The following is a 13,931-nucleotide window of genomic DNA, read 5'->3' as shown; positions in this document are numbered from 1 at the left end:
TGCTAAGGAGCATAAATGTGCCCTGGCAGAACACCTTTAAGGAATTCAGCTTTGCCTGGGTTTAAGACATCATAAAATCCTCATTAGTTTCGCCTGCATAGAGGATAAGAGATATAAAAGCCTTGTTTGTTACGCACCAGGACTAAAATCATTCTGTTGTTGTCAGCTGTATGCCCCAAGAAGTGTGTCCTGAAAGCCAGTCATGTAAAACTGGACTGCTAACATCTCCTTTCATATGTTGATATGTGATGCTTTAAGTCTGGCAGCTGCAAACTCTTGTATCCACTTTCCATCTGCATGAGCCCCAGAGCTGTGTCTGAGGCATCTGACGCATCTGTCGATTCCCGCCTGAGGCTGGGTGGAAGAGAGTCCCTTGAGAAGCCTTGTCGCCTGAGAGCCCACTCCGCTCCAGCTTCCCTTTGAATGCAAGGTGGCCATTTGAATCTTGAGCCCCAAAAAAATTCAGTGCTGTGTCCCATCCATTTTGAGATACCTTTGTCCAAACCTATATGCAGGCATAATCACATTTGTACTGAATACAAGATGCCATGAACCCAGAATAGTTTGGACTGTCCTTTGCAGTCAGCCCGATGAATGAGATGAAGTTGATGGAGAGAAAGAGAAAGATTCTTTTGTTTGTCCGTTAAAATTGATTGAAGCAGAGTAAAGGCACTCACACCCAGAAAGCATACAGTCTTGAGAGGGTACTAGACTGGACTTTATTTCGCTCACAGAATAACTTGATTTAGTTTTAGCACTGCTAGCTATACTGCTGGGAGCTTAAAGAAGAAGAACCTAAGCATTAAGTATATCAGGCACCGCCCAGCAAAGTTCCAGATTTTGTTAGAATCCTTTTAGTTGAAGCTTATCAGATAGCTATATTCCTTTTATTGGAAGAAAGGAACAGATAGATAAGCCAAAGCAGAACTGATAATGAGAATTCTAGAAGCGAAAACGCAGATATCGCAAATTTAGTCTGATAGGAACATGAAAAAAAGCTTCCTTGGCCTCCAAAGTTACCATCCAGTGATCTTTGCCCAGCAGAGGTTTCAGTCCAAAGTTACCAACATTCCCAACGCTTCCATGTCCAGATAAGTGTTCTGTATAGACAGATCCAAAATTGGTCTCCAAGTGTTCCCCTGCTGACTCAGGAATATAGAAATAAAATCCTAGGCCCCTTTCTGCGCCCTATACCGCTGAATGGCTCCTGATTTGGAGCAACAGCTAGGATGCTTGTGAGCCTCTTATGAGCCCTGCAAGGAATGTCTGGATCTTGTCTGGCTCTTTCTTGAAAAGGAAATAAAACCTGTAACCTGCCTGCGGTGGCAAGGTATGGATCTGTCACCTGTAATTAAACTCCAATTTTCTCCACCGCAACCTCTTCCTTCCCAAAGGTGCTGCCAGACGAAGATTCTGGCAGCCTAAAAGGCAGGTCATTTGCCAGACGAGAAGATGACTGGACCAAAAAGGCAGGCCCCAGACTGAGTTTGAGAACTAACTCTGACTAGGGCCTAAACTAACCTTGAGCTCTGGCACTCTACCACGCCCTCTATCACTCCCTAGACCTGTGGAATCTATACAGGGATGTCCAGACCCTTTGGTAGGCCAATTTCTACTTCAAACTTTGAGGACCTTGTAGTACTTTTCTTTAACAGTCTGCTAGACTTAGCCTTTGCTGTGTTCTCCTTTAGAATCAGCTCCACACTTGACAACACAACAACACATCAGATTGTGAGCATCTAAATCCCTTGCCTTCACATGCTCAGCTAAATTCTGATCCCCAAACCAGGCGTGTCTTGCCCACCAGATCAGTGTGTTTCACTAGCAAGACATGCCTGCATCAGGACCACATTGCAAAGAATGCCCTCCAAGAAGAAGCTAACATGGAAAAAAAACCAACAACTCTTTACTCCACACCAAAGCATCTACCTTAGACTTTTAAGCCAACTCTTTATACATAGACTACTTTCAGAATGAAACTAATTTCAAAGCTCCAATGGCCAGATAGGAAGATTTATACAAAAGAAACTGGTAATATCCAAAGCCCTAGCCTCTTTATCTGCATCCAGCATAATTTAAAGCTGTTCCACTTTAACACCTTTTAGGGCCCCTGTGAAACCAGGATTGGCCCGGCCCTAGGACTCTTAAAACCTTACTTATGAGTGAAAGGCACCCTATATATATAGGATCCGGGTTTAAAAGATACAGGTGGCAAGTCAGGGGGTTCAGAGTAGCCTCTGCAAATCAGAGTCTACCACATCTAGAACAGGAGTGCATTTCTAAAGGCCTATGCTGGGGTAATAACAAAAATTCTAAAGCCTCCAGGAAACCAGAAAAACTCTGACCTTCCCATTGAAACTGCTCCTCATGGAATGGGAAGATCTCTGAAAAAGAAAAACTTCAGGAGGAAAAAGGAGATCCTCAGGAACATCAGAATCAAGGAGAGGAATATTCTGCAAGTCCATCTACAAGACTCAGAAGCATCCTAACACTTCTCAGTCACTTCAAACCTGTGGTCTCACTCTCTTATCAGAGGGGCATAGAACCCTCTAATCAGGCCTCTTATCTCTTCTGCCATCTTAAGCATATGCTTCTTAGGTACAATCTTCCTCTGCCACTAGGGGTAACTCCTGAAACAAAACCCCAAGAAGAACTGGACCTGAAACAAAAAACTGGTGCCTGCAGGTGGGGCCTAACCACCTTAGGAAGGGAGGGAACCAAGGGAAGGGAGAGAAGCCCACAGGCCTGGCCTCCTCCTGAGAGAGCCTGGAACAGAGTCGCATCCGCCACCCTGATTCCAAAAAAATTTCGGTTGAACCCCTGGCTCCACTGGGAGCCTTAGAAAGACGTCCGGTCCGACGGACGGTCCAACCTAGGCTTTGCTGTTTGTTCCTTGCTTTTTCGGCAGCTTTCGAAGCAGCAGGCCGCGGAGCATCCGGATTACATTCTTTCCATTACAATCGCTTCCCAAAACCAACCCTCTCTAATCTTAATCTTCTTTATAGTGCTGTTAGCAGTTTGTTTACAGCCAACAACGCCAGGTTTCAGCCCCTAAGCAAGGTATAAGGTATGTGTATCCCTATGAGGTATCTGTTTCCCCACAAGTTATACAGTTATTCACTTTTTTCTGACAACCATCCGTAACTTACTTGAGAAAGAAAAAATAAAATAACTCGGGTAACGGTAATTGCCAACTTCGGCCTGACTTCGACTTCGGAAAATCTCAGAACGCAAACCTGCACTGCTTCTACGCTTCTGCACCATGCGTGGCATTGAAGATATGACGCCGGCTGCGCGATGAAAATTCTGACGCCCTGACGCCAGATTAATGCGCGCTGAATGGCGTACCAGCCACTATACTTTTGGTATTCGGGCCGACTGGGACAGCGGACTACCCAAGTGTTAGGACTGCAGCAATGTGGTATGAAGAACATCTGGTTGTGTGTGCCCTATGCACAGTGCATTTATATGGATTCTCTACAGCAAGGAAGTCAGTACAGTCAGATACAGCCTACTCCTAAGGGTTCTTAAGAGGCACAGAGGAGGGGGACAATAAATGATGCTTGGTTCTTCTTGTAAGGCAACAATGACTTCTCTTTTTCTTGGAAGAAGAAAAAGGCAGTCAGAAAAAAGGGAACTGTCCCCATATCCCAGGAGGTGACCAACTTCCCTTTACACAGGAGGCATGATATGGTTCCCAGGACCAGTCATACTCACACAGACCACAAAGCTGTTAGCTTCAGGGATGCTTAGACAATAAATCACCCCAATCAGCTAGAGGGACGCCTAGACAATAAATCACCCCAATCGGCTTAAAACCTTTACTGGGCATCTGTTTTATTTGGGGGCGAAGTAATAATCCATGGGTGCTGCCAGATTTCTAGCATAGCATCTGTATTGCCAAGGTAAGACGACCAGGATGTCTTAATGGATATTTAACAGGATGTGCAAGGTGAGTGGAGAATGAAGCATGCTAAATCTCATGAACCATACGGAACCCCCAAACAAAAAGTTATGAGTAAAAGAAGCAAGCCAGGTCTTTAATTTTTTGCTTGTCTCAAAGAAAATGGCCTTTCCAACAGCAGCCCTTTGAAGGAAGGAAGCTCCAACTCAAGGTTCCACCAGGCATTGGGCAGACCAGGACCTGTGGAGCCATGCTTACTACTTAGATAGAAAGCATGAAGGAAAGGCCTGCACTGGCCATGGGTTGAAATGAGTACTGAAGACCCCAAGTCCCATAATAAATAATTAAGCTTCTACTAGAATCAAAACTGTGTGCGATACCTCACACCTAGGTCAGAGACCCTGGCAACAGTTCATGTACGACTCTTCCTCAACTAGGACAGACCACCCCTTCTATGTCTTGCAGTTTGCCAGAAAAAGCAGCCTTCACACAAGCATTGCCAGTCTGCAACCAGGTGACAATGTGAAATTCCCACAATTAGGTTAGACAGACCCAAGGAACCAGACCAAGCCATGATGAGAGGATGGATAATGCAACCACTATAGAATGCATCCCTCCCTACGGTGTGAGCTGCAGGCAACCTCTTCCAAGTCTGTTTGCCTTCAAGAAAGAGGATCAGAACAAACTCAGTCTCCCACAAGTCAACACATTCAAGCTCAGAAAATACATCCAACCTGGTCTGGCTGCATGGTACAGACAAATAAAGTCCATACTGTGCACCCAAGATAACCTTTGTTCTAGTGACAGAGGTGCTGAGGGCCCAGACAGTGGAGGATGGGTGTGAAAAGCTAACACCAGCTTACCATCTGGTGGTGGGGGTGGGGCTGCCTAAGCTCAGAGTGTTAAGAGCCCAGCAAGCACACTGTTTGGGTGGAAGCATGCATGCACCTCCTTGAAGGTAACAACTGCACAGCTTGCATTGCTGCCATGGGGTGGTGGGGATAGGGCATACTCCCTGGCAGCAATACAATAAAATACAATACTGTTCCGGTGCCCTTGATCTCCTCACTTGTCTTGGATGTGGGTCAGGTTGACCCCAGTGGTGGCTATGGCAGGTCTTGTAGACCTGGTGAATGAGAACAGGAGATGGGCTGGTGACAGACCATGGTTAGATGTGGGTAGGGACGGCAAACAAATTAAACCCAACCCTGCAAGGAACAGTCAGAAGGTTAGATATGTTGTGGACGTGCATCTAGCAGGGGTAGGTCCTGATACTAACTCGCCAATGACTAAACCCCAGCCTTTCCTAAGGCCAGAACAGAAACCGTGTGGGGAACTTCCTTCCATTTCTGGAGATTCGAATGAGGTGTCAAAGGTCACAAAGAACCTGTAAGAATAGAGAAAGTGAATGCAGGAAATTTACCAATGACAGCAATGCCAATATCCACACTGTGTTTGTGGCAACAAAGAATTGGCAGGCACACAGAATAGACATGCTTATGTGACTAATGCAGTACATCAAGGGGTGCATAATCACAGGCATATGGCTACCACAGTAGTGGGAATATCCATCAGACAAATGAAAATTTTGAATGGTGGAAAGGAAACCACTGGACTCATTCCAAATGCCATTAATGTTAGATCTAAATTCCAAATAAGGGCTAGCTCCAGTGGTGAAGAGGGATACCAACCTGACTACAGCCCAGATGACCAGAGTTTCATTAGTGACTTGGGAGTTTAATGGAGCTGAGTGGGGAGGATTATCTGGCCTATCAGGTGGGAGTGGGGGGGTTACAGCCAGCTGTGTACTACCATGATCTCTCGGAGGGATGGCAACAAAAGTACATGGCCTAGGGGAGGGCAGTGGGTTCAACAAGCCACTACTGGAGGACACCCTTCAAACTGGGTGTGCAGAACAGAAGCATGCATTCACATATGGAGCACACTGTGGGCTTACTCACTGACACAAATCACACATCACCATGCCCAGAGGTGAGGTGAGGTCATTACAAAAAAAGACAGTCTTTGCCAGGATGCTGACAAAGGTACAAAGCACCCACACTGCTGCCTAAATAATGGCTCCTTCTAGCCACCTCTCAACTTGGCACTAGGTGGAACAAATCTCATGTGTTGCAGAATAAACTGGCCACGTCTGACTGGGGGACCCTTGAAGGTTGGCAAACATGTACAGAAAAAGTATTTGGAAAAATGTTACAAATAAGTATTTTTAAAAGGTGTGTGAGCAGCACACTATTGTCTCACAGTGCATAGTTCCTTACTGCAAACAGCCCGGATTGCCAATCTTATGCAAGTGTAAGTTTCTGCAGTGGGAACTAGTTTCCTCCCTCATCATAAAAGCATGCCAACAGGTAAAATGGTCATACTCTAGTGTGTGTGTGTGTGTGTGTGTGTGTGTGTGTGTGTGTGTGTGTGTGTGTGTGTGTGTGTGTGTGTGTGTGTGTGTGTGTCCCCAATTCTCCACCTTATGCACACTCTTTGTTAGAATAGGTTCCAGCTCCCACAAAACCATGTATGAAAATGAAAGTTATTATTCGTGATGAAAAATGTGTTCACTCTTTATAACTACAGGAAATTTGACAAGGTTCCACTGCTTCTTCACGTCTTCACTGCAGGAATTTAAGACAGACACCTGCTAAGCTGGTGAAGGAATATGTATGGTAGATCACTACAATATTGGTATGTTTGTATAATAGCCCAATGAGTTAAATGAGGGTGAGGAATGCAAACCTGTCAACAGTTTCCTGCAGGAATAATTATGAAATCTGATAAACAGTTCTACTTAGTCTGATCCCAAAGCAATGCTTTACCTTTAGTGTGTGATGCACCATCTCCTGGGAATATATAGGAGTCTTCTAGTTTGGTGATATCATACAGACATATACAAAGTCCAACACTGTACACAACCTGTTAAGAGACAAAACATACAGTGTGTTAACACAATAACTATTACGTTATGCAAGGTTAAAGCCGCACATATAAACCTTAAGGAACTTTGTTACTTTTTGACTTTTATCTATAATCTTCATTCAGCTTAGTGTTTTTTAAGGTGACAAATATATCTGTTTAAAATAAAAGTATAAAATAAAGATGTAGTTCCCTTTAGCAATAGTATGCTTTTAAATGTCTGTATAAATATTCCTCCCCTTAGACTGCTAAATATCGAGTTACCTTACCTTTCATAATTTCTGCCTGGTTACTGCAAGATGCAATACTTAAAACTATAGTAACTTCTTTTTTTTCCATCTAACATTTAAATCTGCAGCATCTGAGGCAAGACAACCCATTCACTGGAGGGCCTTCTGTATATTTTGTGCATTTTACTGTAATTACATACACCCTTTGCTGCATTTACTTTACTTTTCAAAACACCTAAGCACTTGACAAGGGAGAAGGTTAGCTTGACAGTTTTACCTCTGTTACCAGACGTTTAGTACTAGGTCTCCAAAGACAGTACTAACCATATTACACAAAGATAATGAACTTATTATCAACACTAATAATTCTGCCTGTGAGGGACTTACATACCTAATGAATAATGGAGGCTTCCTTCTCATCTATAATCATGTCCTGTGAGCTTCATAAACCTCAACCACAGTCCTTCACGAACAATGCCACAATTTCTTGTTCTAAGGATATAAAAACACCCCCCAAAGCTTCAAGTCAGGCCACTCGCCCACTTCATGCACATCTACCGTAAGAATTCATCCAGAGTAAAACCACTCAGAATCTACCACTCTGAACCACAGCAGCAACAAAAATATTTTACTGATAGATGACTGTATTGTCAGGTACACTGACTTGTCATCACAAGGCTGCACAGGGTTATAGAGAGTGGTCTTTCTGGCACCAGCACATCAGACATTACAAATGCACCCAAGGACTATAAAAGTACAGTTTTGCTAGTTAAACTTAACATAACAGTATATGTTCAAATGACAGCTGTTGCAGTAACCTTAGCTACACAGGTTATATCCTACCAAGGATATAACAGCTGGCCAGCTTCCAGAGCTTCAGGGCACCATCCATGAGCCTAAACTGTCATGCAGACTGAGTTTAACTGACTACATGGCAGGCTTGGGTGTGAAGCCCTTCACAGCTTTCCTGCCAGCAGAGAGAGGGAGGCTGAGCCCCAAAAGGATAATGCTAGGAACAACAAAAATAAATGTGTACACTAACATAAAAAACACACCAAAAACAAGGAGGGTGGGAGCAGATACTGCAGCAGTGATCATTCAAACAAATATTGTTATAATAAGTTAACTTTCACAACTGTAATATGTCCATCATATTCACTAGTGCTGCAGTAGACTTAGCTAATTACATTTGGGAGGTGGAATGAGTACAGTCTGGTAACCCTTTGAAAATGGTCCTAGCAAAGTTTGATCTGGCCCTACAGAAGGAATCAAGCTTACAGTACTTAGTAAAAATATGTAGAAGACCAAATAGTAGCTTCTAGAATCCAGCCATTTTCAAAAATACAACAGATGACGCCAAGGACCTGGCAGAGTGGCCCTTGACCCTGCCTGGAATAGTTTTGTTATGGTGAGTACAACAAAAGGTAATAACCTTACACAACCATTTAGTAAGAGATTCCTTACTAAACGAATACAGGATGTAAGTAATATGTCCTATGTAGCCCACCTCATAGCCCTATCCCTGTATTCCATCTCCTACAGGCTTTTGAGGGGAGATCTATGCCTGGCATACAGGGCACTGTCAGACCCCACTCTGATGGACCTCCTACATATCCACAAAACAAACAGTACCAGAGTTACCCGTTCTAAAGACTTAAACCTTGCCTGTGATATAAATAGAACCTGCTGGAGAGAGAGATGTATCCCAGAGACTACCCCATCTACAGAAAAGGCTCCCCATCCATGTGGAGCAGAGTTCCTCCCTAACCCAATTCAAGTACAACTTGGACAAATGCACGGGTAAAGTACAGTTGTTTACACTTACCATAAATGTAGATGTTAGAGTGTATTCACTGTTGCAGTCCTAACCAATGGGTTATCCGGCTCCCGGTAGCCCTCGATTGGCCAGAATACCAAAAGGTGAGTAAAAATTACGTCGGCTGTCATCGGTCGTAAAGGACGTCAGGGCGTCCAATACAAAAGGAGGCAGCCGACGTCACTTCCTCAGTCTTTCTTGCCATAACAGTCAGAAGCCCCCAGAAAAAAAGGCTCAAACTAAATTTAGCCTGCACCTTAGGAAAAGAGAAAAAAGGGGGAAGGAGGGAGGGAAAGCAGGACTGCAACAGTGAATACACTATAACATCTACATTTATGGTAAAGTGTACACAATTGTACTATGTTCATCGTGTTTCACTGTTGCAGTCCTAACCAATGGGTTGATTACCAAAGCCCAGAGAAAAGGGAGAAAGGAACCAAGACAGTCAAGGATTGGAGATAATGCCCTGCAGAACAGCAGTGGCAAACCCTGCCCTGGATTTTGAAAACCAAATTATAATGCTTTGTGAAAGTGTGAACAGATGACCATGTGGCAGCTTCCAAAATGTCTTTAGTAGGGACACCCCTTAAAAAGGCTGCAGAAGTGGAAGCTGCTCTAGTTGAGTGGGTTGAAAGGAATAATAAAACGTAATACAATAAGCAATTCAATTAGAAACGTTTTTCTTAGAAATAGCCTTGCCCTAGGCTCCAGGGGCAAAACTGACCAATAACGGAGCTGACTTCCGAAGGTCTTTAGTCCTGTCCAGGTAAAACCTGAGCTGTCTATGCACATCAAGAGAATGTAGGATCCTCTCACCTCTATTTTGAGAATTAGAAAAGAAGGTAGGAAGGTGTATGGACTGATTAAGAGTCAGGCTAGAAACCACCTTAGGCATAAAGGAGGGGTTGGGTTCTCAGAGAGACCCTACCTGCAAGAAAATAAGAAAAGGCTCCACACAGCCATCAAAGCCTGCAGCTCCGAAACCCTTCTTGCTGAAGTTATAGCCAAGAGACAGGCAGTCTTCCATGAGAGAAACTTTAAATCCATAGTGGCAGCTGGCTCAAAAGGAGGAAGAGTGAGTTTCTCTACAAACAAAATTAAGATCCCAGGCTGGAGTAGGTGCCCTTCTTGGAGGTTTTAAGTTGCAAGCACCTCTGAGAAACATTTTCATCAGAGGATGAGAGAAAATGGGTTGTTCAAAAGAACAATGAGCAGAAATGGCTGAAGCATGGATCTTGATAGAGGAAAAAGAAAGACAACCCTGAAGCAAATCAGCCAGGTATTCCAGGATCAGAGGAAGGGTAGGCTGAGAAGAAGATTCACCTCTAGCCTGCATCCAAAGAGAGAATCTCTCCCATTTGCCAGCATAAGACTTCCTAGTGCTAGGCCTCCTTCAGCACGTCAACCACCTGCTGGGACAGGGAAGAAGAATAGGATGGAGTCGCACAATGAGCCAAGTTGCCAAATGTAGAGACTGAAGATGAGGATGTAGAACGTTTCCCCCTTCTTGAAGCAAAAGATCTGGCTTCAGAGGAAGATGCCAAGGAGAAAATTAGGAGAGACTGCGAAGCAGTGGATACCAATGCTGACTGGGCCAGTCCGGAGCTATGAGATTAGTCCATGGTCGTTCGTCCCTGATCTTCAATAATGCTCTGGGAAGAAGAGGAGGAAAGGCATAAATTGACAGCAGCGTCCAAGGGAAGGACAGAGCATCCACTCTCCAGGCTCTGCTGTGATGCTGTCTGGTGCAAAAAAAGAGGAAGCAGATGGTTGTCTGGAGAGAAGAGATACACTTGAGGACTGCCCCAATGTTGAATGATGCTGTAAAAAACTGCTCTGTTCAGCTGCCACTCGTGAGGATCCAGGGTTTGTCTGCTCAACTGGTCTGCCATAACATTGAGCCTTCCTGGAAGAATCTGAGCTAGGTGATGCTGGCCCAGGGATGCTGCTATGGACCAAAGACTCATGCTCGGTCTGCACAGGAGGTAAGAATGAGTCCCTCCCTGCTTGTTGATGTACCACATAACTGTGGTGTTGTCTGTCCTGACAAGAAGGGTCCCTGGAGAAAGAAGATGCTTGAAAACTAGTAAGGCCTGCTAGACTGCCATCAATGCCTTTAAATTTATGTGCAGGTGAATCTGCTGGGCATTCCAACTTCCCTGTATGCATCTGCCATCCATGTGAGCTCCCCAGGTGTAGTCCGATGCATCTGTGGTAAGAACTTGAGTGGCCAGGGGTGGGCAAAAAGGCATGCCTTTGTTCTGTAGACAGGCTGCTGCCCACCAAAGAAACGTTGTCCGCAGACATGGAAGCAGAGGAATTATCACATCCAGGTCCTGTGTGTGTTGACACCAAGTGTTCTTGAGGTACCACTGCAATTTCCTCATATGTAGTTTTGCATATGGAATCTTGAGAATGCAAGAGGCCATGAATCCCAGAGCTTGCAAGTATTTCCTTGCAGGGAGTTGGGACAGGCTTGCCAAATCCTTGAAGTAAATTGAAAGAGTTGTCTGCTTCTCCTGGGTGAGATATATCATCTGGGCGGCTGTGTTCAGACTCGCTCCCAGGAATGTATTCTCTTTGGATGGCATCATTTTTGATTTTTCCACATTGAGAGTGTAATCCAGGGAAGAGAGAAGAGTCTTTACAAATTCTAGATCCTTTAGCAGCTGTTCCTGAGAATTTGCTTGAAGTAGACAGTCGTCCAAGTATGGATAAATCTGAATTTTCTTTTGCTTGCAAAAAGCAATGACTGGAGCCAGGCACTTTGTGAAAACTCTGGGAACAGTAGATAAGCCAAAGGGCAGTGCAGAGAATTGATAATGTTGCTTGCCCACCCTGAAACGAAGGTTTTGCCTGCAATTTTCCCTGATATGGATGTGCAGATAAGCTTCCTTGAGATCCAATGTTACCAGCCAGGAATCCTTTTCTAACATTGGCAGTAACTGATGCAGAGTGAGCATTTTGAACTTTGGAATTATCAAGAAAGTGTTCAGGATGGATAGATCCAGATAAGATGCCAGGTGTCTTCTTTTTTTGGAACTACGAAAAGTCTGGAATAGAATCCCTGGCCTACCTGCTGAGCAGGAACTGATTCTATTGCTCCCAGATGTAAGAGACCAAATTTACTTTTCTACTTCAGCCCTTTGGTTTGGAGGAGCATCTGGGAATCATTTGGGTACTGGAAAGGTGTGGAAAGAAAACTTGTGCCCTAGGGCTACAGTTCTGAGTACCCATTTGTCATCTGTGATGGTGACCCAAACATTTGCAAACAGGGCCAACCTTCCCCCTAAAGGACTCTCTGGCCAGGCAAGAGCAGGCACAAGTTGGACAGAGTCACTGAGAATGGTTAGACTGAGATACAGGTTTAGAACTTCCTGCCTTGAAAGAGGAAGCCAGCCAACACTTAGACATTTGAGGGGTAGCCCCCTAGAATTTTTGTAACCTCTAGTCCTAGAATGGCTCTGTCTGCTAGTATCAGAGAAGTCCAACTCTTAGAAAGGTAATTCTTGCTAAAGCGAGGAGGCTGAACTTGCAGAAAGTCTAACTGTCTGCATAGACTTGGCCTTGTCTTCCATCTTCTTGAGCACTTCCTCTGCTTTGCTGCCAAAAAGACTGTCCTTATGCAAAGGTACATTTAAAAGCTTAGTCTTAACAGGCTCTGGTAGGGGCTGCTCCTTGAGCCAACCGTGCCTTCTGATAACACAGCCAGTAGCTGTAGCCCTACAGGAGGCTTCTAGAATGTCAAAACCACAATGTAAAGAATGCTTATTGACTAGACTGGCAGAATTCAGCAAATCCTGCATATCCTTACTCACCGCCAACTGAGGCACACCTGCTAGCCTAGATTTAATAGCTTCCAAGGTGTGCTGCTGGCACTTCAGCATATGAAAAAGACAATTAGTAGACCTAATAGCAAGAGTGGTAGAGGTATAAAACTTTTTACCCCACCTATCTAGGATCCTGGATTCCCTGTCAGAAGGAACAGGATTTTTAGTAACAGTGGCCTTAACTCCTTTAGGGCCTTGAGAAATAATTCCCCGGATCAGCCAATGGATTCCTGAAAAGAAACAAATGAGAATCAGGAACTTTACAGTACCCGTCAGGTTTCCTGGGAGCAGGAGGAACCGACTTTGGAGTCAAGGAATTTTCCAGAAACACATCAACCACTTCCAACACAGGAGGAAGAGCCAAAGCCTTATTATGAGGCAAATCCAAAAACTCCTTAATCCTTTTCTTAGAAAGGGGGTAATCCTGACTTTCCCATTTAAAATGTTCCCTGAGAGTATTTAAAGCATCACCAAGAGAGAAATCTTCTGGAGAAGAAGCAGAAGGGATGGACTCCTCTGCGTCAGAATCCGCAAAAGGAGAGAAAGCTTGAGAAACTTCTTCATCCACAGAAATACTAGAAGTATCCGAACCTGAAAAGGACAAAGCCTCAGGAGAGACATCCCTACCCCTTTTCGAAGGAGGAGGTGGTGAACCCCTAATAAGAGTCAAAAGATCATCAGCCATTTTAACCATTTGAGAATAAGGGGAACGAGAGGAGACTGGAGCCTGCTTGTTCACAGGCTTACGACTGGAAGATTTACCTGCAAGTTTAAAGGACTCGGGAGGCCTGGCAACCACCAAAGTTGCAGCCAAAGTAGTCTGTATGAGCTTGCTGTCTGAATGAAGAACTGAGGTCTCGGACACCAGAGTCAGCTTCGTGGCTTCGGATCCAGCTGAAGAGGCAACAGGCAGAAGGCCAGAAGGCAAAATGGATGCCAGAGGCCTGGGGACCTCAGGAATTGTCTCGACCGAGGCCTGCTGTTGAAAATCTGTGGCTGCAGGGGCTGCAAAGACACCTTACTGGCTACCGCATGACTGACAACCAACCTATCATCATCAGAGGACTTGACCTTCGGAAGCCTGTCGCTGTCCTTATCCTTATGCTTCTTGAGGATATCCAAAGCCTGAAGACCAGAGGACGCCATACCAACAAACTTAGGCCAAACTCCAAAATGCTTAGCCCGATGACTAATAGTATGCGGATTAAAGGAAGCACAAAGATCAC

General features: G+C 44.6%; 1 protein-coding gene across 3 annotated transcripts in view; it reads right to left on the bottom strand.

Moving 5' to 3' along the window:
* The window catches only part of POLR3H (RNA polymerase III subunit H), a 312,552-nt gene that overhangs the window by 244,544 nt on the left and 54,077 nt on the right, over positions 1 to 13,931 (bottom strand). For all 3 annotated transcript variants that reach the window (XM_044075682.1, XM_044075673.1, XM_044075690.1), the window contains exon 4: positions 6,733 to 6,829. In XM_044075682.1, the coding sequence (XP_043931617.1) occupies positions 6,733 to 6,829 (97 nt within the window). The remainder of the gene's footprint in view (positions 1 to 6,732; positions 6,830 to 13,931) is intronic.

This window comes from Protopterus annectens, chromosome 1.part1 (assembly GCF_019279795.1).
Source record: "Protopterus annectens isolate FY-2018-M chromosome 1.part1, PAN1.0, whole genome shotgun sequence".
Classification (NCBI taxonomy): Eukaryota; Metazoa; Chordata; order Ceratodontiformes; family Protopteridae; genus Protopterus; species Protopterus annectens.
Note: the sequence above shows the minus strand (reverse complement) of the source record. Positions and strands in the feature narration are given on the sequence as shown.